Here is a 24958-nt window from a genome sequence, read left to right as displayed (position 1 = left end):
ATCAATTCTCTTATATTTCCATGAAAAGAAGAAAAAAGATAAAGAAACTTTTATAATTTTTATATACATAAAAACCCCACTAAACAAAAAAAAAAGAGAAGGAATAAAAGGAACTGGTCAGCACATACTGAGAGTGAAAGCAAGAAAAAAAAGAAAGTTTCTGATCAAATCCAACGTTTCGAGAAGGTAACTGGAAGACCCATAAATCAAACCATATGAAAATATTGAATAAAAGGTCACCAAGTTTCTTCAAATTAAAAGGATGTATCAAATGTCCAACTTCTTATTTTCTCTAAACATGACATAATGGAAGTAAGCCAATAAAGAGCAGTAGGTGGATTAGAGTCCTTCCATTTAAGCAAAGTGGCTCTCCTAGCCAGTAAAGTTGTAAAAGCTGTCATCCGTTGAGCAGAAACAGGAATATATCCTGCTTCCGATGGAATGATCCCAAAAATTGCTGTAAGTAAATTTGGTTGTAGATCCAAATTCAAGACTTTTGATAAAGTTTTAAAAACTTCTTTCCAAAAGTTATCTATCTTGATACAAGACCAAAACATATGTGTTAAAGTAGCCACCTCAATATTACATCTGTCACAAATAGGATTAATATTAGAAAAGATACAGGCTAATTTATCCTTTGACATATGTGCCCGATGTACTACCTTGAACTGTATCAAGGAATGACGGGCACAAATAGATGAAGTATTTACCAAATGAAAAATGTTATCCTATTGATTATCTGAGAGTGACTCTCGAAATTACAATTGCCACGCAGCTTTAATTTTGTCATTAGAAAACATACGCAAATTCAATAATCATTTATAAATTATAGCTATCAGTCCTTTTTGAAATGGTTTAACCTGATAAAGAGTATCTATTATATTGGGTAAATAAGTAGAGTGAAAATTTGTAAGTAAGCTATGTAAAAAAAAAAATTCCTACTTTGTAAATATCTAAAAAAGTGTGCATTAGATAGGTCATATTTGTCCACTAACTGAGTGGAAGACCTTAAACAATCCCCTATAAACAAGTCTAAAAAAGTTACTATTCCTTTGGTTTTCCAGATTAAAAAGGTCTGATCAGAAATTGATGGTTTAAAAAAATAACTGAAATGGATTTTACTAGAAAGAACAAAATTATTAAACTGAAACTGAAACAATTCTTAATGTCTGTTTAATATTGTGATTAAGGTCTCGACTGCCAATCTTAGAAAGCAAAAAAGGAAGAGGAGCTCCCAGTAAAGAGGCTTAAGAATACCCCTTCACTGAGTTTTTCTCCAAATCCACCCATAAAGGACAGTCATGTATGTCTGAGAAATGAATCCAAAAAGAAATATATCAAATATTAATTGCCCAGTAATACATGCTAAAGTTTGGCAAAGCCATACCACTGTACTTTTTAAATTTCTGCAATAAAGGTGTAGTGTTCTCGCACAGGTGTAAAAGAACTCTGAACTAAACACCAAGTTTAAACCAATCAATGAGGTGGTCCCAGTAAGATTAACCGTTTACTGTTCACTCTTCCACATTAACATATGATGAAAACTGTTGATAAAACAATACAAAATATATACAGTATTTGTTTCCTTCTTGATATCACATTGACATCATAAATACTTGCAAAAGTAAAACTACAACAACTATATTACATTAAAGTACAACATACAGTCAGAATCTACCTACGCCATCAACTGCATTAAATACACTTCAACACAAACTATCCGCAACTCTTTAAATAACAAAAACATAAACCTTATCACCGTCATTACTTTTAACAGAATCAGCGTTAACATTTTTATTTCAACATATCGATTATCTCATGAACTTATGGTGTTGCTTCACTGATGCTTCTAGAAAGAAAACTTTTCTCGCGCTGATCCTGCACATGCGAGCCCCCTCCTTCCCGTTTCTCCAAACCGGTATTTTCCTCCAAGACGCGGCGAAACCGGGTGTGACGTCATCGCATGCTGCGATATATCACAGACAACGAATTTACTTTAAACAATCTTAACTTTAATTAGAAAACGATAACAAACGAATTACTAATGTGAAAATATAATAAACTAAACAATGCCATAAAGGCAACACAAAAGGTTTACTCAATCTAGGATTTTTATTATTCCAAATGTAAGATAGAATTTTAGAGTCTATTCTATCAAAATACAGTTTAGGAACAAAAGAAGAGATTGTTTGGAATACATATTAAAAACTTTGGTAACACTATCATTTTAATAGCATTAACTTGACCAATTAATGATAATGTCATAGGAGACCATTTAGAAAGTACTTGTTGCATGTACTCAATTAATGGAAGAAGGTTGTATACAGGTCCTTAAAATTTTTGATAGTTTTAATACCAAGAGAAGTAAAGTTATTTTTAGCAATGCTAAAAAGATCCAAGTAGTTATTAATAGGAAATAACTCACTTTTGTGCAAATTTAATTTATATCCAGAAAAACTACTAAATTCAGAAAATATAGATAACATAGCAGGAATAGATTTTTTAGGATCTGAAATATAAACTAGCAAGTCATCTGCATACAGCGAAACCTTTTGCACTTTATCTCCTCTCTTAATACCTTGAACATTGTTGGAGTCCCGAAGAGCAATAGCAAGAGGTCGTAAAGCCAGGTTGAGTAACAGCGGACTAAGAGGACAACCCTGCCAGGTACCTCTGTATAACCTAAAATAAGGAGATTTGGGATTGTTAGTTATAACTGCCGTCATAGGATCTTGATAGATCAGCTTAATCCAGGAAATAAAACCTGGACCAAATTTAAATATTACTAAAACCTGAATAAATAAGACCATTTTACCCTATCAAAGGCTTTCTCTGCATCAAGGGAAACAACACATTCGGATTCTTTAGATGGAGAGGAATGAGTAATGTTCAATAATCTCCAAATATTAAAATATGAGTATCTATTATTAATAAATCTAGTTTGATCCTTAGAAATAACCTCAGGTAAGATACTCTCGAGTCTGTTAGCCAAAATCTTAGAAAGAATTTTAGAATCCACACCTAACAAGGAAATTGGTCTGTAAGAGGCACATTCAGATAAATCTTTTTCTTTTTTGGGAATTAATGAAATTGATGCCTCATAGAAAGTTTTTGGGAGGGTCCCAGAAGATATAGAATCAGTGAAAATTTGGCATAAATGAAGTGTAAGTATTTCAGTAAACGTCTTTAAAAATTCTACCGTAAATCTATCCGGTCTTGGAGCTTTACCTGATTGAAAAGAGGATATAGCCCTTGCTATTTCCTCTCGTTTAATAGGCGCATCTAATGTATTCATATCTTGAATAGAAGTTTTGGGTATATTCAATCTTTGTAGGAATTTATTCATAAAAGTATTATCTAGAAAATCAGATTTATAAAGGTTAGAGTAGAAATCCAAAAATACCTTATTAATTTCCTGACAATCTGATGTTTCAGTTCTATCAGTTCTTCGTATTTTCAAAAACTGCCTTCTAGCCATAGTTACTTTAAGTTGAGTGGCCAACAATTTACCTGACTTATCTCCATGTATATAAAATTGACTTTTAGATTTTAAAAGATGCTGCTCAATGGGAAAAGTCAAAATCAGATCATGCTGTGTTTGAAGTTTCACCCTTTCCTTATATAAATCTTCAGTAGGTAATACTGAATAAACTTTATCTATTTCTTTAATCCTGTTAGTAATCACTAAAAGCTCTTTATTTTTTGAATTAAAGACAACTGCGGGTATGTCAAATTTGGTTATTTGGGATGCGATGAAATCTTTTCTTAGGGGACAGATAATTTCATATTCAGCAGCTTTAAGAAGGAAAACTAAACCAAAGGTCTTATTTTGGCTGCCTCCATTAGCACAGACCTTGGATAAAGGTCAAGGGAGATGGAGAGGGAGGGTCATAAGGCTCTCTGGCAACCTCATCCCTTTGCTCATGAACCTTGGCCTCTCCTGGGTAGCTGGAAGTGGATGGTTACTGTCAAATTGAGGGGTGACAGGCAATGGGTTTGGAGCATCACAGGAACCCCAGTATCTGTCTCTTAAAGCACCAGAGGCCATTCAGCCCATAAACCTTGTGCGGGCTCCACAATTAATGTCTGTCCCTGTCGTGTCCCCATGATCCTCTCTCCTTGGGTTGTTTTCCAATCCCCTTCAGGTTTAAGTTCACGGTCATTGATCTTGGAGTAGGTTAAAAGCAACAGCATTTTGGGTCAAAGAGCCTGTACTATGCTGTACTGTTCCATGTTCAAGGATTCTAACCCCAGGTTTTCAGTCTTTCCACACTGGCCTGGGATCCTCATCCTGCAATCTCTCCAGGATATCTCCTCATTGTGGCCTTGGTGACCTTCCTGAGGAAGGATATGGTGTTGGGATGAACCAAAGAGAAAGAACCTGGGGTGCAGGGGCAGCAGCAGGGAGTAGATGGGCTGAACAGCCTGATACCCTGCTGGTGAGCCCTGCTGCCCCCCCCCCCCCCAGGGAATTTGGCCTGGAGATGAGGAGCAATTCCTGACATACTCTCTTCATTCGCTTTCCAGCTCCTAAACCCATCACCCACTCGGTATCCACCGTCAACCTGCGGTTCGGGGGGCGGACAGCCATCAAATCAGTCATGTGCAAGATGAACCCGATGTCAGACACCACCTTCTCTGGCTCTGACGTGAAGAAGTGGTGGACCCGACAGCTGACCGTAGAGAGTGATGAGAGTGCAGACGACCTGTTGGATATTTAACAGGAAGGAGCAGGGTGAGACCTCCACCTGTTTTCCTGGTGTATTTCCATCATAAAATGCACAATGTACTTAAGTAACTGGGGCCAGGTGATGCACAGGAGCAAGAGGAGGTCACTCTTCCCTTTCCATGAAATTACAGAGCTAAATACTTTCTAAAGAAATCTTCTACGTACCTCAGTTTTAAATGCAATTGTAATAATGTTCGTTGTTCAACATTCTCCCACTAGTGGAAACATCTCAACATCTACCCTGTCAAGGTCCCCCAGGATTTGTTTTAATGTCACCCCTGAGCGCCAAGGTAAGTTCACCCCTCATTCTTCTGAGCTCCCTCTGGCCTTTCCTGATGAGACAGTCCTCTCATCCCAGCCATTAACCTGCTGGTTCTTGCAGATCAAGTGTTTCCATCTCTGATTTAACAGACTTCTGGAGGCTTCAGACCAGATTTTTGGCTCCCAGTTGTTCCACACCCACACTTGTCATTAGCTGGGCAGCGTGTCCATTCTCATAATGCCCCTGACAAAATGTTCCTAAGAATGAATGAAAACAATTTATTTCTAATGCCCTGATTACCAGCACAGGTTCCATTGGAAGAAATATCCAGCGAGATTGACCGTCTGTGCCTGGAGACCCGCATACAGTGACCTGGGGTGGATGCAGATGATTCTACCATAACACTGTGCGGAGGTGAATTGTGTGCTTTGCTGCCCTCTGGTGTTGAATCCTTTGACGTGCAGTAACGGGTGTACAGGTGACGTGAATATGTCAGACCCAATCTCAGAGAATTTGCAATTCTTATCAAAGCCGAAACCTATTTCTAGCAGTGTCAGTGGTAATACGAAGGGGTGTGTGTGTATACACATATACCTCACTGTATGTGGTCTGTGTGTTTCTCTTTGGACAGGTCTCAGCTTGTGTATGGTATGCATCTGTATCTTTGTGAGTGCATGTCTGTTCAGGTGTATGTCATGTCATTAGAGTGATACAACATGAAACCAGACCTTTCAGCCCATTAGTTCCCTACTGACCATCAAATACCTCATTGTACAGCTCCCATTTTCCAGCGTTCAGCAAGAACACTTCTCCACCGTTCAGGAGTTCGTCTCTTGTAGATTGTGTAGGATTGTACAGCATGGAAACAGACCGTTCAGCCCAGTTCGTCCAGTAGTGGACACCCATCTGTATTAATCTCGTCATCATCACTTGGTCAATAGCCCTACACTGAGTCAACTGCTTGGCTAGACACTGTTAGTGACTCAACTTCCAGCACTCTCTCAGGCAGTGTGTTCCAGCTCCTCACCAGACCCTGAGTGAAGAAAGTCCTCTCTAAATCTTATTTCCCGCCCCCCCCCCATTGCCCTAAACCTACAGTTAATTAGTTTTACCTATCTGTGATAAGGGGGAAAGTTCCCTGGAATCTACCCTATCTCAGAATTTAATATTTAGATGTTGTAAGACTCTCTGCTTCCACTACACCCTTAGAGAGTGGGTTCCCGATTCCAGCCCCCTCCCTGAGTGAAAAGCTCTTCCTCAAATCCACACTGAACATCTTACTCCTTACCTTAAAGCCCTGCTCTCCAGTCATCAATGGTCTGTTCCAGAGAAAAATTCCACTCTCTACCCTATCCACCCACTTCACAACTTTGCAAACATCAAGATTCCGTATATCTCATATATGTGTACCTTGTGTGAGTGAGTGTGTGTGCATGGTGCATGCACCTCTGTGCAAATGTATGCTTGTTTGTTCTTGGGTTCAAATGCGTATCTGCATTGCCTGTGGTGTAAATAAGACCATTCAGCCCATTGAGTCTGCTCTGCCATTCCATCATGGCTGACTTATTACCCCCCCCCCAACCTCATTCAGTTGCCTTCTCCCCATACCGTTTGATGCCCTTATTACTCAAGAACCTATCAACTTCCTCTTCAAATATACCCAATGACTTGGCCTCCACAGCCATCCGTGACAATGAATTCCACAGATGCACCATCACCTGGCTAAGGAAATACTTGTGTGTGTGTGTACAGTATGCTTGTGTGTGCACGTGCATGATACGGTGAACATAAGGGAGCGTCCACCTCCAAAGAGTTCTGCAGTGGTGGAGCAGGAAGAATTGGGTAGTGGTCGCTCTGCACTCTCTCACACACATTGAGATCTGCCAAAGTCGATGCCAGTGAAATTGTGACTGAGAACGGGCAGTTGCTGACACACGCAGTGTCTAATGTAGATCACAGACAAATTTCACCTGGACCCTCCTTTAGGCTGTGTTCTAACAGTACGTGTGATACGATATGCTGGTCACAGCACAGAAATAGGCCCTTCAGTCCACTGAGTCCACACCAGACACCCACTCACACTAATCCCATTTTAATTCTGCCCACATTCCCATCATCTCCCCCCACCCCAGATTTAGCCCTCGCCCACGCACTGAGGGCAATTTACTGCTGCCAATTAACCTGCACTCCTTTGGGATGTTTAGGAGGCCAGAGCACTCAGAGGAAACGCACACGGTGACAGGGAGAACATGCAAACCCCACACTGACAGCGCTGGAGGTCTCTATTAAAGCCAGCTCTCTGGCACTGTCGGGCAGCTGCTCTGCTAATTCCACCACTGTGTTCTGCATTTACTAAGTACCTATGTCTGATCTTGTATGTTTTCTGAATCTCAGAAGTAGATGCAAAGTAATTGCCAACTGTTTCACTGTTAGTCGCTCCCTTTCATTCCTACGTTAATGCACTCAGTAGCCGAGGCATCACCTGTAGGTAATATACATTTTTATTTTAGAGGTTTAAATATCTACTATAATTAAGAGTCTGTTACCTTTCGGAAGATTTATTTTATTCTCAATTTTATCTAAACAAAATATTATCAATAAAGATTAATTGTTTTTATTATACTGTGTAGCATTTGGATTAGTTTTTACCAATTTCTAGTTATGCTAAAGTGGGTCTTTCAAATAACGTTTTAAGGAAATTGGATCAGTGTTAGTAAATGAGTTACCATATGTAAATGAGGTCAGCTCTGCAAGGAATTAATATTCCAGAAGGTTTTGTGAGATTCTGACTGAAATATATTCAAGAAGTTGCTTACTGGGCAGTTTTCAACGATTATTTCTAATGAGGCATTGACTCCTTGTTCATCTGGGTATTTTCCCAGGCTTAAGGCTGCTTTTGTAGTTTGTTGACTGTTATCTTACAGACAACCCCGGCATGGATGAATATTAACCTTTTACTTCATAACCTTACATCAGATCTGAAACATTAACTGCATTTCTCTCTTTTTCCAGGAATGTACAATTATGTATACAGTATTTATCCCACTGTCCCACATAACTGTATTTATATATACAGTATTTATCCCACAATTATATACACAGTATTTATCCCGCATTTTCCCACATATCTGCTCTCTCCCTCACCCCAGGCAGAACAGAGATAGGAGGTTCCCTCATCTTTCACCCCATGAGCTTTCAGACGATCTCCATTTGCTTCAAAATGATCCGACCACCCTTCCCACCTCCTCCCCTCACGGTGTTTCTGCTTTCTGCCACTCTCTCTTCGCTCAACACTCCCCACCCCCTCTTCCCCCTTCCCTCACACTTTCCACTGCAATTGTAGGGCATGACACCCGTCCCCATGCCTCTTCCTTCACCTCTACCCAGGGCCCTCAGCATCCCTTTCAGATGAGGTAGATTCACAAGCACCTCCTATAACCTTATCTCCTACATTCAGTACCCCTATCTGACCTCCTCTGCATGGGTGAAACCAAGTGTTGTTTGGTCATCTTGTGCATCCGCACACTTTGCACAACAGCTATCTTGAGTTCCTGATAGCACATCATTTCAACTGCTCTTCCCATGGCCACACCAATTTGTCTGCTGTCCCCTTCTCCACTGCTGCAGTGAGGCTGACCACAAACTAGAACAACACCCCTCATGCTTCACCTGGGTGACCTACAAACTGATGGTAGGGAATAACAAGATATTGTTCATGGTTTCATGAATTGTCAGATCCTTGGAGATGTTAATGCCCAGGAACTTAAAGCTACTCACCAATATTGGACCCTGAACACAGCAGAAACCATCGTGATCTTCAAAATGGCTCCGTGGGATCTCAGATAACCAGCTGAGTCAATGTGCTGTCTCAGACCTCCCCCAGTTTTAAAGGACTCTCTCAGTATGGACACAGAACATCAACAAAGATCTTTGCTCAGGTTTCATGAGTGAGATGAAGGCTGACAATAATGAATATTGTACAAGTATGTCTTAAAGTTAGATGGAATGTACAGCCCAAGAACAGGATATTCTGCTCCATGCTGATCTTCCTGCCCCACACTAGCCTCCTCTCACCCTTCTCCATCTCCCCCATCATTATATCTCACTGTCACTCTCTCCCTTGTGAATTTATCCAGCTTCTTCTTAACCTCATTTTTACTCTTTACCTCCGCAATCTCTATGGGAGTGAGGTTCTCCATTCTCTCTGCTCCCTGGGAAAAGGACCTTCTCCTCAGTCTCCTGTTGGTTTGAGAACTGACTGTCTGACATTCATTGGCCTCTATCTTTCTGCCTACACTTACCCCTTTGTAAAAACATCCCATCAATTCAGCCCATTCAGGATCTGTCTCCCCTAACACGTCTTCCCAAAGCAATAACCATTCCATCCTTCCCTCATCATTCTCAGTTTTGCTAACCACTAGAGCCTTATACACATCTCGGTAATTAATGACCTAAGTTTTAAGTTATTATATAAAAATAGGTAATTTTGGAAGCCACTGGATCCATTTCATTAACGAGAAAATCGAAGCAACACACACAAAATGCTGGGGGAACTCAGCAGGCCAGGCAGCACCTATGGAAAAGAGTAAACTGTTGACATTTTGAGCCAAGACCATCCATCAGGATTGGAGAGAAAAGATGAGAAGTCAGAGAAAAGGACAGAGGCCGTGGAAGGTGGAGAAGCACCAGAGGGAAGTGATGGGCTGGTAAGGAGATAATGTGAGAGAGGAAAATAGGAAAGATGAAGGCAGGGAGGGGGGTGGAATTACCAGAAGTTCAAGAAATCAATGCTCATGCCATCAGATCGGAGGCTACCCAGACAGATTATAAGGTGTTGCTCCTGCAACCTGAGTGTGGCCGAATCACGGCAGTAGAGGAAGCCATGGACTGACACATGGGAATGGGAAGTGGAATTGAAATGGGTAGACACTGGGAGATCCCATTTTTTCTGGCGGACAGAACATAGGTGCTCAGTGAAGCGTCTCCCAAACTACGTCCAGTTCCTGCTAAATTCTTCCAGCAGGAATTTTGTGTGTTGTGACCTGTATATCACTGAGACCCAGCGGAGACTGGGAACCTGCTTCTGGTGCTCCTTCCACTGCTCCTTCCACTTCCCCTTCTTCCATGGCCTCTGACACCCCCTTCTCCAACCCTTTACCTCTTTCACCAATCAACTTCCCAGCTCTTTACTTCTCCCCTCCCCAACTCCTAATTTCCCCGATGACTTACCTTGTATTTCTTCCTCCCTTCCCCTCCCCCCACCTTCTTACTCTAATTTCTCATCTTTGTTCTCCAGTCCTGATGAAGGGTCTCGGCCTGAAACATCAACTCTTTACACTTTCCAATAGATGTTGCCGGGCCTGCTGAGTTCCTACCGCATTTTGTGGATCCATTTCATTCATATCGTGCAGAATGTTCAGTTTAACAACATTGAGGTGAGAACGTTGTAGCAAGGCAAGGGTTAAACCCGTGTACTGACAGAACAATGTAAACAGTGTACAGTCTCAAGCCAAACCAGACCTTTAAGAGCCAGACTCCCCTTTGTACTCTATTTTCTGTGTGGAAGTTCAGTAAGGCAAGAGTCAGGTTAATAAGTTGACAGAGACAGTGTGCAGTTACCCTAGCCCTTTAAAGCCTCGCTCCCCTTTGTACAGCCTTTCTGCTCAAGCCAGGGAACCAAGGTCACCAAATGTACTGCCGGACTTCTTTAATCTTTGATCCTTGGGAGTCAGGAATGATGAGCAGTCTTAATTATATGCTTTCAGTTTAGAGTACAAACAAGCATTCAAATACTAAGCAAACTACAAACCCCATTTTCAGAAAAGTTGGGATATTTTCCAAAATGAAATAAAAACAAAAATCTGTGATATTGTGGCGACCCATTTCCTGGCACATCCGAACCGACTCACAATTAGATAGCCTACGGGGGTTTGCGAGCACAGATCTTTGGAGCCTCTGCGCCACGGGGGGCAGGGTGAGGGAGGCTTAAAAGTGAGGCTGAGGATTTCGAATAAAGTTTTTCCTTCGACTGCAGTTACCGACTCCGTGTCGTAATTTTAGCGCTGCGTGTAGCACACCGCTACAATTGGTGACCCCGACGGTCCAAACGATTTTTGGACCAGAAATGACCGACGCCGCCTCTGTTCATGCGGTTTCGTTGAAACTGCCGGGTTTCTGGACACAGCGCCCGAACCTATGGTTCCAGCAAGCCGAAGCCCAATTCCACGTTCGCCGGATCACCTCAGAAGACACCCGCTACTACTACGTGCTGAGCTCCCTCGACCAGGACACAGCGGCGCAGGTCACGGAGTTTGTACAGTCGCCCCCGGCAGACGGCAAGTACACGGAATTCAAAGCCCTGCTCCTCAGGACTTTCGGACTCTCACGGTGCGAGCGGGCTGCCCGTTTACTGCACCTGGATGGCTTGGGTGACAGACCTCCATCGGCTTTAATGAATGAGATGTTGTCTCTCGCCGACGGACACACACCCTGCCTCATGTTTGAGCAGGCATTCCTGGAGCAGCTGTCTGAGGACATACGCCTGCTGCTGTCCGAGGACATACGCCTGCTGCTGTCCGACGCGGATTTCAGTGACCCCCGGAAGGTGGCAGCCCGGGCGGACTTGCTGTGGAACGCCAAGAAGGTGAGCGGGGCGTCCATCGCACAGATCTCCCAGCCACGCTCCCGGCAGCAAACCAGTCCAGGCCCGGCCGCAGAGCCCGCCAACCCCCGGCCCAACGAACAATGGTGCTTCTACCACCAGTTCCCGGGAAACGCCAGGGCCAGCCGCCGCTGATGGCTACGGCGGCTGGCCATCGGGATAGCCTCCTGTATGTGTGGGATAGAAGGTCGGGACGCCGGTTTTTGGTCGATACTGGGGCTGAGATCAGCGTTTTACCTCCGACGAGTTACGACACCCGCAGCAGGGCACCGGGTCCCCCCCTGAGGGCCGTGAATGGCAGCACAGTAAGGACCTATGGCACCCGTCAGGTGCAGCTACAGTTCGGCTCCAGCCAGTTCACGTGGAGCTTTACACTGGACGCCGTAGCCCAACCGCTTCTGGGTGCGGATTTTTTGCGAGCTCACAGCCTACTGGGCGACCTGCCCAGGAAGAGACTGGTACACGCCGAGACCTTTCAGACGTTCTCCCTGGGTGCAGCTCAGTTGCCAGCCACTCACCTCGGCTCCATCACGCTGTCCGACAACGACTTCACCAGGGTCCTGGCGGATTTCCCATCGGTTCTGGCACCACAGTTCACAGCGGCCATGCCCAGGCACGGCGTACAGCACCACATTCGACTCCGTGTCGTAATTTTAGCGCTGCGTGTAGCACACCGCTACAATATGTTAATTCACGTGAATCCTTATTTAACTGACAAAAGTACAAAGAAAAGATTTTCAATAGTTTTACTGACCAACTTAATTGTATTTTGTAAATATACACAAATTTAGAATTTGATGGCTGCAACACACTCAACAAAAGTTGGGACAGAGGCATGTTTACCATTGTGTTACATCAGCTTTCCTTTTAATAACACTTTTTAATCGTTTTGGAACTGAGGATACTAATTGTAGTAGATTTATAATTGGAAATTTTGTCCATTCTTGCTCGATATAAGACTTCAGCTGCTCAACAGTCCGTGGTCTCCGTTGTCTGATTCTCCTCTTCATGATGCGCCATACATTTTCAATAGGAGATAGATCTGGACTGGCAGCAGGCCAGTAAAGCACATGCACTCTGTGTCTACAAAGCCACGCTGTTGTAGCCCATGCAGAATGTGGTCTGGCATTGTCCTGCTGAAATAAGCATGGACATCCCGGGAAGGGACGTCGCCTTAATGGCTACATATGTCTCTCAGAGTCAATGGTACTGTAGCGGTGTGCTACACGCAGCGCTAAAATTACGACACGGAGTCGGTAACTGCAGTCGAAGGAAAAACTTCATTCGAAATCCTCAACCTCACTTTTAAGCCTCCCTCAACCTGCCCCCCGTGGCGCAGAGGCTCCAAAGCTCTGTGCTCGCAAACCCCCATAGGCTATCTAATTGTGAGCCGGTTCGGATGTGCCAGGAAATGGGTCGCCACATAACCCCCCCCCCCCCCCCAGAACCGGCGATACACCCCCCAATGTCCACAGTCTGGGCCAGAACCTGCTTGGGAGGTCGGCCTCTGCGCCCAGGTGCCGGAAACTCGGCCGGGTGCGCCAGGTCCACATGGGCCGGTTTGAGGCGGTCCACCGTGAAAACCTCCTCTTTCCCCCCAACGTCCAGCACAAACGTGGACCCGTTGTTCCGGAGCACCATAAACGGCCCCTCATATGGCCGCTGCAGCGGTGGCCGATGCCCGCCCCTTCGTACAAACACAAACTTACAGTTCTGCAGGTCTTTGGGTACGCAGGTCAGGTTGCGCCCATGCTGTGAAGTGGGTATGGGGGCCAGGTTACCGAGCTTCTCGCGTAGCCTGCCCAGGATTGCTGCGGGATCTTCCTCTTGCCCCCGTGGGGCTGGTAGGAACTCCCCGGGGACGACCAGGGGCGCGCCGTATACCAACTCGGCCGACGAGGCGTGCAGGTCGTCCTTGGGCGCTGTGCGGATGCCGAGTAGGACCCAGGGAAGCTCGTCCGCCCAGTTGGCTCCTCGCAGGCGGGATATGAGGGCCGACTTCAGGTGACGGTGGAAACGCTCCACTAGCCCGTTCGACTGTGGGTGGTAGGCAGTGGTGTGGTGCAGCTGAGTCCCCAAAAGGCTGGCCATAGCTGACCACAGGCTGGAGGTGAACTGGGCGCCTCTGTCGGAGGTAATGTGGGCCGGTACACCAAAGCGAGATATCCAGGTGGTGATCAGGGCTCGGGCGCAAGATTCGGAGGTGGTGTCGGTGAGCGGGACCGCCTCTGGCCATCTAGTGAACTAGTCCACGATAGTCAGGAGGTGCCATGCTCCACGCAACACTGGCAGGGGGCCCACGATATCCACATGAATGTGGTCGAAACGCCGGTGGGCGGGATGGAACTGCTGCGGTGGGGCGGCACCTTGGCCGTCTGGCAGTGCATGCACGTTTTGGCCCATTCACTGACCTGTTTGCGGAGTCCGTGCCAAACGAACCTGCTAGAAACCATCCGGATGGAGGGATGAGCCAAGTTATGAATGGAGTCGAAAACACGGTGCCGCCAGGCTGTCGGGACGGTCGAGGGAGCTCACCATGTAGTAGTAGCGGGTGTCTTCTGAGGTGATCTGGCAAACGTGGAATTGGGCTTCGGCTTGCTGGAACCATAGGTTCGGTCGCTGTGTCCAGAAACCCGGCAGTTTCAACGAAACCGCATGAACAGAGGCGGCGTCGGTCATTTCTGGTCCAAAAATCGTTTGGACCGTCGGGGTCACCAATTGTAGCGGTGTGCTACACGCAGCGCTAAAATTACGACACTGAGTCGGTAACTGCAGTCGAAGGAAAAACTTTATTCGAAATCCTCAGCCTCACTTTTAAGCCTCCCTCAACCTGCCCCCCGTGGCGCAGAGGCTCCAAAGCTCTGTGCTCGCAAACCCCCGTAGGCTATCTAATTGTGAGCCGGTTCGGATGTGCCAGGAAATGGGTCGCCACAGTACCTTCATATACATGCAACTCACCCATGCCGTGGGCACTGATGCACCCCCATACCATCACAGATGCTGACTTTTGCACCTTTCGCTGATAATAATCAGGATGGTCATTTTCATCTTTGGCACGGAGAACTCGACACCCGTTTTTTCCGAAAACTAGCTGAAATGTGGACTCATCTGAGCACAGCACACGGTTCCACAGTGCCACCTGAGGGCTCGGAAGATCACGCGCATTCAACAGTGGTTTCTGACCTTGCCCTTTACGCACTGAGATGTCTCTGAATTCTCTGAATCTTTTCACAATATTATGCACTGTAGATGTTGAAAGACCTAAATTCTCTGCAGTCTTGCGTTGGGAAATGTTCCTTTTGAACTGACTAACAGCTCTCTCATGAATTCTGGCACAAAGGGGTGAGCCATGACCCATCCTTGCTTGCAAAGACTGAGCCTTTGAGGGACACTACTTTTATACCCAGTGTGCTGTCTTTACGACAGTTATTTAGTTTATAATATTTTTGCTTAGTAATTCATTCGATAGTATTTTCTAGTTAGAATTAGAAGTGTTTAAAGTATATTCATTGCATGTAAAATATATTGGCATGCGATGACGTCACATCTGGTTTCGTCGCGTCTTGTGGGAAAGTACCCGTTTGAAATTAGCGCGAGGGTGGGGGCTCACCACGAGGCAGACCTGAGCAGAAGTTGTTTTGCAGGCATGAGAAATCACAGTGAGAGCAACGCTTTTTCACCATATGTTAATGTGAAGAGTGAACAGTAAATGGTTAATCTTACTGCGATCTGGTTCTTATTGACTGTGGTTTATCTCGACGTTTAATTCGGCGTTTCGTTACACGCGAAGGAGAACGTTATACCCAGTCATGCTACCTTACCTGCTACCAATTAGCCTGCTTAATGTGGAGTCTTCCAAACTGGTGTTACTTGAATATTCTGCGCACTTTTCAATCTTATTTTAACTCTGTCCCAACTTTTGTTGAGTGTGTTGCAGCCATCAAATTCTAAATTTGTGTATATTTACAAAATACAATTAAGTTGGTCAGTAAAACTATTGAAAATCTTTTCTTTGTACTTTTGTCAGTTAAATAAGGATTCACGTGAATTAACATATCACAGATTTTTGTTTTTATTGCATTTTGGAAAATATCCCAACTTTTCTGGAAATGGGGTTTGTAGATTCCAGATGTTTGGTCCCAGGTGGCTGAAGGATGCTGGCAATAAAGCAATTAAGAATCAGGGATGAATAAGGGGCCTGAACTGGTGAATGAACTAGTGAAGGCAGCATCCATCACTAAAGACTTTCATCATGTAGGCTATGCCCTTTTTTTGTTACCACTATCAAAGACGAGGTACAGGGGCCTAAAGACCCATACTCAACAATTCAGGAACAACTTCTTCCCATCTGCCAACAGAACACTACTTCACTATTGTAGACACATGTTCTGCAGATGCTGGAAGTCTTGAGCAATGCACACATAGAATTCTCGAGAAACTCACACATCAGGCAGCACCTTTGGAAGGGAATAAACAGTCAACACTGCTGCCCGAGACGTTTCAGTTCCTGATGAAGGGTATTGGCCTAAAATACTGTCTTTAATTCCCCTTCACAGATGCTGCCTGACCTACTGATTTGCTCCAGAATTTTGTGTAACTACTTTGTTATTCCTTTCTTGTATTATTTATTGAATTTATAATTTACGGTAATGTTATGTCTTTGCACTGAACTGCTGCTGCAAAACGACAAATTTCACACCATTTAAGTCAGTGATAATAAACCTGATTCAGATTCTACCCAGAATAAAGAGAAATGTGTCATGATTTGATTTTTATGGACAGTATGCAAGACTAAGCTTTTCACCGTACCTTGCTTGCAACAAATTTAATAAACCAATTCCAACTTCAGAAACCTCAATGAAAATCTGAAAACATAGGCCTTTGGAATATAGTACAACCTTCATCATATTGAGGCCTTCCCCCATTTCATAGCCAACACTGCAGTATGATAAACCCTCTCCTGGACATGGCTGATACTATTTGCAGTGTGCTCCACTCCAATTGCGAGGTGTTTGACTTACTGGGAACCCCTTTGCAAGGATAAACCTCAGCAACACCTGGACCATGGCCCTTCATCGCCTAGTTCACCTTGGTTTCAGGCCGACTTACCAACAAGCAGGTTTAACATGATGTATGCAATGATGACGTAGAAGGAGCAGAAGTACATCAGGGCACCAGCATAGTTACCACAGTCCGTCTCCCAGTAGTTCTCATTGCTGGGAGTGCAGAACAGTGGTTGGACCTGAGGAAGAATTACAAGACGCATTGAATGGAGCTCCCAGGAATTAGACATCCACCTTCTGAGCCCCATGCACCTTTTCTCATTTGTCCCCACTCTCATCAATTCCACCTAGATTCCACCCTTCACAACATACTGGTGGCAATTTGCAGTGACCAACTAAATCTCCCAAGCCACACATCTTTGGGATGTGGGAAAGACTGGAGCATCCAGGAGAAAGCCATGTAGTTGCAGGGTGAATGTGCAAGCTCCACGTGCAGATAGAGTTTGAGGTTGGGACTGAACCCGGAACTCTGAAGCTGTGGGGCACAGCTTTACTAGCTGAGCCACTGTGCCACACTACATCAAAACTGAGCGGAAAGATCGGAAAAGTTACAAAAATGCAGCTCTCCCCAGTTTTCTCTATTTTTCTCTCATTTCTGGGAATATCACTAGGATTGGGAGACAAGGACCAATTCAGGGGCCACACATTCCCTACCCCATTTCAGTCTGTGCGTGACCCACACCATGTTCAGGAATGGTAGGATCCCAGACAGAAAGCTGATCATTCAAAGGGCAAACAGAAATGTAGACAAAGACCAATCAGTCTCTTGAGCCTGTTCATGTACTCAACCAGATTATGGTTAATCAACTCCATCTCCCCACCTTAATTCCCAATCCCCAAACCCAACACAAATAAATCAGCCTCAGACTGTCAGGTGATCCTGGTCTTCCAACCCCACTAAGCTTCCACAAGTTCTTGGGGCAGGTTGTTATAGAATCTCATTGTACTAAATACTCCTCAGCAGAGAAAATGGCTTTGAGTCATAGTCAGAGCAATGCAGCATGGGAACAGACCCTTTTGCTCAACGTGTCCATGCCAGCCAAGTTGCCTACTCAAGTGTGTCCTATTTACCCAAGTTTAGCCCATCTCCCTCTCAACTTTGCCCATGCATATACATACATGTTATAATTGCAAATATTGTAATTGTACTCTTCGCCATCACTTTTTCAGGCAGTTTGCTCCACATATCAACCACTTCTGAGTGAAGAGATTTCCCCTCAGGCCACTTTAAAAACTTTCCCTTCTCAGTTTAAACACATGCACTCTGGTTTTTGGTTCCCATTCCCTGGAAAGAATGACTGTGCATTCACCTTTGCTCAGCCCCTCATGACTTAATTAATATACCTCCAAGGTCACAACTTATTCTGCCACACCAAGGAATAAAGACCTAGCCTGACCAAACTCTTCCTATAACTCTGGCCCTCAAGTCCTGGGAATGATCTCATAAATCTCTACAGTCTCTCCAGTTTAATGATGTCTTTCCTGTAACAGGGTGACTGAAACTATACAATACTTCAGCTGTCTCGCCTTACCTGTTCCTCCATTATCCTATTCTTCCTGCACATCACAAGAACATTAAGGAGAATCATTGAATAAAAATTCCATCTGAGATTGCATGCTGACAAGTCATTACTCTATTTTCGGGGGATCTCATTGAAACCTATTGAACGTAGAAAGGGTGAATGTGAAGAGGATGTTTCCCATAGTCGGGGAAAGCTGGGACCACAGAGCCTCAGAATACGAGGATGTGCCTTTAGAACAGAGACGAGGAGGAATATCTTTAGCCAGTAGGTGGTGAATCTGTGGGATTCACTGCCACAAGCAACTGTGGAGGCCAAGTCACTGGAGCAGCACAATAGCGTGATGGTTAACACAGCGCTTTAGTGTACCAGCAATCTGGGTTAAATTCCCGCCACTGCCCGGAAAGAGTTTGTATGCTCTCCCCACGACTGCGTGGGTTTCCTCCGGGTACTCTGGTTTCCTCCCACAATCCAAAGACCTATCAGTTAGCAGATTAATTGGTTAATGTATATTGTCCTGTGATTAGGCTAACATTAAGTTGGGGGTTGCTGAGTGGCATGCTTGAAGGGCAGAAGGGCTAATTCTGTGCTGTATGTCCATAAGTAATAAATAAAATAAAGGTTATGGAGAGAAGTCAGTAGAGTGGGATTGAAAGGAATAATAAATCCACAGGTGATGGGCCAAATAACCTAATTCTGTTCCTATGCCGTGGTCCCAACTTTTCTGGAAATGGAGTTTGTAAATAAAGAGCTGAGAGACGACACTAAGAGGGAAATTAATGCTAAGGGATGTAAGACAAAGGAATAAAGATGATGCTTCTGAAAAATCTATCACTTTAATCGATAAGATAAAAGAACTTCCTCGGATAGAAATGAATGAATTGATAGGCTACATAATTAAAACAACCACATCTCCCACACTTCCATTGGACAATAGATAAAAAAGCTTGAAAACACCAGGCTCAAGGCCAGCTTTATCTCATTGTTATAAATGTCTTGAATGGATCTCTTGTACGTTAAAAATGAACTCCTCACCTGATAATCTAATCACAAACAAGAGAAAACCTGCAGACTGTGGAAATCCAAGCAGCAGGCTGGAGGAATGCTGGAGCTGGAGGAATGCTGGAGGAAGGCCAGTCAGGTAGCATCTATGGAAAAGAGCACAGTTGACTTTTCGGGTGAAGACCCTTCATCGGGGCTGAGTGATGAAACGCTGACTGTTTACTCGTTTCCATAGATGCTGCCTGGCCTGCTGAGTTCCTCCAGGATATTATGTGTGTGTCACGTGACGATCTACCTTGTCATGCCATGCACCTTGCTGTCTGCCTGCACTGAGTTGTGTTATTGTTTCCTTTGTATTGATGATCTGTATGGCTGGCATGTAAACCAACCTATTGGTAATTTGTTTTATTTAATTGTCACATGTTGCCACAGTACATGTGACAATAATAAATCAATTACCAATTGTTTGGAACGCAGCAGAGCTTTCTCATCTTCACCTAACCGAGTGTTGCAATTGTTACCTCCTTCCATCCTCAGGCTGATGAAGAACCCTCTGCCATTCATTTATCGTTAGCAAGCACTTGTATTATTCATTGTCATTGTTTTACTGTAAGTTAACCCCTGAAGAGCCACAAGTTTCCAAAGATGGGAGCCCAGAATTTCTCTCAAATAACCCCAATAATACCAGGCTGTGCAGTTAGAATTCAGTTGAACTATTTATTTTATTTTTTATTTAGAAATACAGTGTGAAACCAGCCCTTCAAGTCACACTGCCCAGCAATCCCCTGATTTACATCTAGCCTAATCACGGGACAATTTATAATGACCGGTTAACCTACCAATTGGAACATCTTTGGACTGTGGGAGGAAACTAGAGCACCCAGAAAGGGCTGGAGAAGGAGGAACCTGATAGAAGGGGAGGGTGGACCATCAGAGAAAGAGAAGGAGAAGGGGTCCCGGGGGAGGCGATGGGCAGATGAGAAGAGGTAACCAGCATTGTTTCACTGACAACATGTGGCAACGGCAACATGCGGAGACGCAACAGCAAAGGCAGGGTAACCATGCTGAGCCATCAGCTACTGTCCTGGCCCGGAAACTGACCAAGGTACTGTAGCTCTGACTTTACAGGGGGAACTGCATTGCTAAAAATAACTCCAAAAACATTTAAGCAGTCTACTGGAGGAACTCAGCAGGCCAAGCAGCATCTGTGGGAGGAAAGGAATTGTTGATGTCTCAGGTTGAAACACTGCGTTCCTGACGTCTTATTGTCCTCTTGGCAACTTCCAATTCTCCGATTCCCCGCGGCCTGATCCTCTTATTCCTGAGGCAGGGTTTCGACCCAAAACATCAATAGTTCCTCTGCTCCCCACAGATGCTGCTCAACCCACTGAGGTCTCCCCAGATTGTTCTCCACGGACTAGAATAGCACCATAAGCAAGTGGTTAGTGTAACACCATTACAGTACCAGCTGCCTGTTACACAGCAGAGGGGGGATTGCTGTTTTGAGAGGCTGGTGATGAAACGTATCAACCTGCCTGGGAAGTGACTTGGATCTGCTCCAATTTGCCCACTGGGTAACAGGTCGACATCTCATTGGCTCTTCATTCAATCATGGAACTTCTGGACAGCAAAGATGCATACATCAGTATATTCTTTATTGACTACAGTTTAACATTTAACACCATCATCCCCTCAAAATGAATCAGTAAGCTCCAAGACCTTGGCTTCAATACCTCCTTGTGCAATTGGATCGTCAATTTCCTCACTTGTCGGTTCGTATTGGCAACAACACCTCCACCATCTCCATTAGCACAAGTGCCCCACAAGGTTGTGTGCTTAGTCCCTGCTCTACTCACTTCACACTTATGACTGTGTGGCTAAGCACTGCTCCAATACTATATTCAAATTGGATGATGACACCGCTGTCGTGGGGCAAATCAAAGGTGGTGATGAATTAGCATATGGGAGGGAGACTGAAAATGTGGCCATCAACATCAACCTCTTATTCAACGTCAGCAAGACCGAGTAGCTTATTATAGAGTAAAGGAGAAGGAAACCAGAGGTCCATGAGCCTGTCCTCTCTGCAGGATCAGAGGTGGAGAGGGTTAGCAACTTTAAATCCCTAGCTGTTTTTATTTCAGAGGGCCTGTCCTGGGCCTGGCACTTAAATGCAATTATGAAGAAGGCACAGCAGCATCTCTACTTCTTTAGGAGTTAGCAGAGATTTGGCGTGACATCTAAAACTTTGACAAACTTCTATTGATGTGTGGTGGAGAGAATATTGACTGGCTGCATCACAGCCTGGTGTGGAAACACCAATGCTCTTAAATGGAAAATCCTATGATGTGGATATGGATCAGTCCGTTACAGGTAAAACCCTTGCAATCAGTGAGCATGTCTATATGAAATTCTGTCACAGGAAAGCAGCATCCACCAGCAGGGATCTTCACTACCCAGGTCATGCTCTTTTCTCATTGGGAAGAAGGTAGAGGAGCCTCAGGACTCTCACCACCAGGTTCAGGAACAGTTACTACCGCTCAGCCATCAGGCTCTTAAACATGTCAACTTCACTTGCCCCATCACTGAACTGTTCCCACAACCAATGGACTCACTGTTCATCTTGTTCTCAATACTTATTGCTTATTTATTTGTAATATTCTTTCTTCTTTGTATCATGTGTTGCCATGTGCACTCGGATGGACGATCTTTCATTGATGCTGATATAGTTATTATTTTATAGATTTGTTGAATACACCCACAAGCAAATGAATCTCAGTGTTCTTTAGGGTGACATATATGCACTTTGATAAAAGAATTAGAACTTTAATTGGGCAACATAGGCTCATTGGACCAGAAGGGCTGGTTCCCATTCTGCATCTATAAATAAAAATTCAATGCAAGCATCTGCAAACCCTTGTGTCTAGCAAAAGATTTACCCTGAAGTTCAAAAGAATAATTCAAGGCAGTTACAGCAGGTTGATCTTTTTAAAACATTCTCGTGCTATGAACAGCTCTGGTCAGAAAGCAAACTCACTCACAGCTTTAAAACACTAAAGAGGGGAGACCAGAAATTCCTCCCCAGTCAATGGTGTTAAACTTACTGAAGTTTCTAACACTGCAGGGTTCTGTTCCATTGAACATGCTGTAATGCCCAATGTTTAATGCTACCAGCCAGAAACGTTAAAGCCTTGCTTCTTCCAAGCTGTGTTACACATCCATAGACATCTATGAGAAATGTAAGCCTTCATTTTATCTTCTATAATAAGTGTAACATTGTTAGAGTCTGACTTCAATTAAAAAAAACAAACCTGGTGCCATTTAGATGGTTCCCTTTACACAGTACAAACTTCCCAAGGTGATTCACAGGAAGGCCCTCAAACAGAATTCAATATTGTCTTCAGAAGCAGAGTGATAAAAGTACATCTTAAAATGAAGCACTGTCACTGACACAAGGGAATGCTACTACTGACAAGAGAAAGAGCACTTTCTCAAGATGTGGTGCATATTAATTTACATCCAGTCAGGAATGCTTTCAATTGCAATCAAATCCAAGGCCACTGCCTTGCAGTTCAGTAGTGCAGCTCTGCAAGATGGGAGAGGATAGCCTGCTCGCTTTCCCCAGGTGATGAAGCATTTCACTTTCATTATTCAGGTCTGGCAAGGAGGGAGAGGCAACAGCTGGAGACAGCAAGCCCATACTAGAGGTTTAAACAAGCTGTGAGAGAAAGGTTGACTGAGGCCTTGTTCAGAGAGTGGACACCGCGCACCACACTGGATACTGCTAATTATAAACATCCCATAGTGCAAATAAATTTACTGCAACCTTTGAAGAGCAAGTTTTCGCATTATCCACTGCAACTGGGTGGCGCATCTTCAGTATATTCTCAGCTTTGTGTTTTCCTTGGGATCCTGGGCCAGAATAATAAATACATTAATCTTCAGCTGTAAGCCGTGACACAGCAAGATCTTGGAGTTTCACCAAATGGGCTGGCTTCATTGATCGATGTCATCGGGGGACTCTGCCTCTTGCAACCTGAAAAGCTGCTCCTTAGAAATAATTTGCTGCTGACACACTAAACCAGTCCGTTTCCTGATGAGACCACAATGCCTGAGGCAGAGAGAAAATTACTGTATTTATCTATTCCACTTCATTCACACTTCAGGTGGCATTGTGCATTGGTCACGTTCAACTTGGAGTTTATTATCACAAGTGTACATACACAGGGTATAAATACCATAAAAATTAGCTTTTGGCAGTACATTATAATCACAAACACGCATTCGGTGACCACTTTATTAGGTATCTCCTATACCTAATGAAGAGACCATTGAGAGTATGCTCATGTTCTTTTGCAGTTGTAGCCCCTCCGCTTCAAGGTTTGACATGTTGTGCATTCAGAGATACTCTTCCACACACCATTGCTGTAACACATGGTTATTTGAGTTACTGTCAGCTTGAACCAGTCCAGCCATTCTCCCCGACCTGTCTCATTAACAAGGTGTTTTCATCCACTGAACTGTTGCAAACTGATTTTTTTCTTTTTCTTTTTTGTTTTCACACCTTTCTCTGTAAACTCTAGACCATAGTGTGAGAAAATTCCAGGAAATCTGCAGTTTCTGATGATGCTCGAGCCGCTGAGTTCGTCCTGAATTCTGTGTGATGCTCCAGGAATCAGGACAATTGAGAGGCATGTTTAGGGGAGCAGACTGGACAATGGAGGCAAGATGGGATTGGCCACAATCAGGCATCAACAGCTCACTGACCTACTGCTGCCCCTATTCCTTGTGTTCTTTGCCACTTATTTGTCTCTATGGTAACAGTTTGCACTGACTGATCTCACTTTTAAACCCGTGGTATTAGTATTGGAAAAAAGCCAAGGGATTGTACCTGGTTTAACTAAGACTTGCACTGTTAATGAGTAATCCATCATTCCCACCAAAAATGAAACAGCTAGTCCCTACACCCAAAAATATGCACATTCAAGTAATTGTTCCTTTGAATATTCTGTTAAACAGGGTGATTAATGGCAATATTAATTATTCTGTAAAAATCAAACTGCAGATGTTAATCCCAGTCCTGCCACTTCTGATTTACATCCTAGCTCACACACATAAAGGGTTGTGATGAGATTGATTAAAAAATCCCAACCATGCATAGAGCTGACTTCGTTGTTAATTTATAATGAGACTAAAAGCCAATTTCTAAACAGAGTTATGTTTATGCTGTATTGCTTGTAATATTCTACTTTTAAATAGGTCAAGTGCAAGCCTGCAGCGTTCACCTTGTTTACATCTCCTCCTGCTCTGCTGCCTGGACGACTTGTCTCCATCCTCTTCTGTCCCCACTCCTCTTACACCTTTTCCAGCAAAGCCACCTTCAATTCCTTCTGATACATCTTCCTGAACTTGCTGTATGTTTGAGCAGAGGAGGATGAGAGGTGAAGACAGGGTGGACAGCCAGCACATTTACCCTAGGAGGGCAATAACCAATACAGAAGACATCTGTTCAAGGTGAGTGAAGCAAAGCAAAGGCGAAGGCAGTGTTTGGAAATCTGATGGCGGAGGGGAGGAAGCTGTTCCTGAATCACTGGGTGTGGATCTTCAGGCTCCTGTCCTGCCTCTCCAGTGGTAGTAATGGGTCCTGAGTGACGAGTGACATCTTCCTGAGATAACTTCCCTCTTCCCTCACCTTCAGCAGCCCCTCCCTGCCAACTGTGAGAC

At 44.2% G+C, this 24958-nt stretch overlaps 3 protein-coding genes across 9 annotated transcripts in view; 2 read left to right on the top strand and 1 right to left on the bottom strand.

Moving 5' to 3' along the window:
• Positions 1 to 7613, top strand: part of nalcn (sodium leak channel, non-selective) — a 181785-nt gene extending 174172 nt beyond the window's left edge. For 3 of the 5 annotated variants that reach the window (XM_059970506.1, XM_059970504.1, XM_059970507.1), the window contains one exon: positions 4528 to 7613. In XM_059970506.1, coding sequence (XP_059826489.1) covers positions 4528 to 4721 — 194 coding nt within the window. In that variant the 3' untranslated portion in view covers positions 4722 to 7613. The remainder of the gene's footprint in view (positions 1 to 4527) is intronic. The other 2 variants (XR_009512315.1, XM_059970505.1) reach the window with 2 other exon arrangements.
• On the bottom strand, positions 45 to 24629 carry LOC132394413 (uncharacterized). 3 transcript variants are annotated; one of them, XM_059970524.1, is made up of 4 exons: positions 24520 to 24629; positions 16762 to 16894; positions 2579 to 2682; positions 45 to 1966 (listed from the first exon to the last, which is right to left on the bottom strand). In XM_059970524.1, exons 1-4 carry the CDS (start codon positions 24565 to 24567, stop codon positions 1850 to 1852), a joined length of 402 nt encoding a protein of 133 aa, XP_059826507.1. In that variant the 5' UTR covers positions 24568 to 24629; the 3' UTR covers positions 45 to 1849. The 3 variants fall into 3 exon arrangements, 2 of the variants coding, with proteins under 2 accessions (XP_059826507.1, XP_059826505.1); XR_009512321.1 differs by lacking the exon at positions 24520 to 24629 and adding an exon at positions 22546 to 24017 and having other exon boundaries at positions 45 to 2682; XM_059970522.1 differs by lacking the exons at positions 16762 to 16894; positions 24520 to 24629 and adding an exon at positions 13362 to 16384.
• Positions 24563 to 24958, top strand: part of tmtc4 (transmembrane O-mannosyltransferase targeting cadherins 4) — a 50899-nt gene continuing 50503 nt past the window's right edge. Inside the window, exon 1 of the mRNA XM_059970509.1 lies at positions 24563 to 24748. The gene's annotated coding sequence lies outside the window, so the exon portion shown is untranslated. The remainder of the gene's footprint in view (positions 24749 to 24958) is intronic.

The sequence above is a fragment of the Hypanus sabinus genome, chromosome 5 (assembly GCF_030144855.1).
Source record: "Hypanus sabinus isolate sHypSab1 chromosome 5, sHypSab1.hap1, whole genome shotgun sequence".
NCBI classification, from domain to species: Eukaryota; Metazoa; Chordata; class Chondrichthyes; order Myliobatiformes; family Dasyatidae; genus Hypanus; species Hypanus sabinus.
Note: the sequence above shows the minus strand (reverse complement) of the source record. Positions and strands in the feature narration are given on the sequence as shown.

Bases quoted from the DNA above. Each gene is read 5' to 3' on its own strand.
- LOC132394413 (XM_059970522.1), bottom strand. From the start codon at position 13,743: ATGGCCAGCCTTTTGGGGACTCAGCTGCACCACACCACTGCCTACCAC. The intron at 2,683-13,361 runs GTAAGTTTGTGT...TCCTTATTTTAG, and splicing joins ACCCAAAGACCTGCAGAACT to GTTATACAGAGGTACCTGGC. The intron at 1,967-2,578 runs GTATTAAGAGAG...GATATATCGCAG, and splicing joins GGACTCCAACAATGTTCAAG to CATGCGATGACGTCACACCC.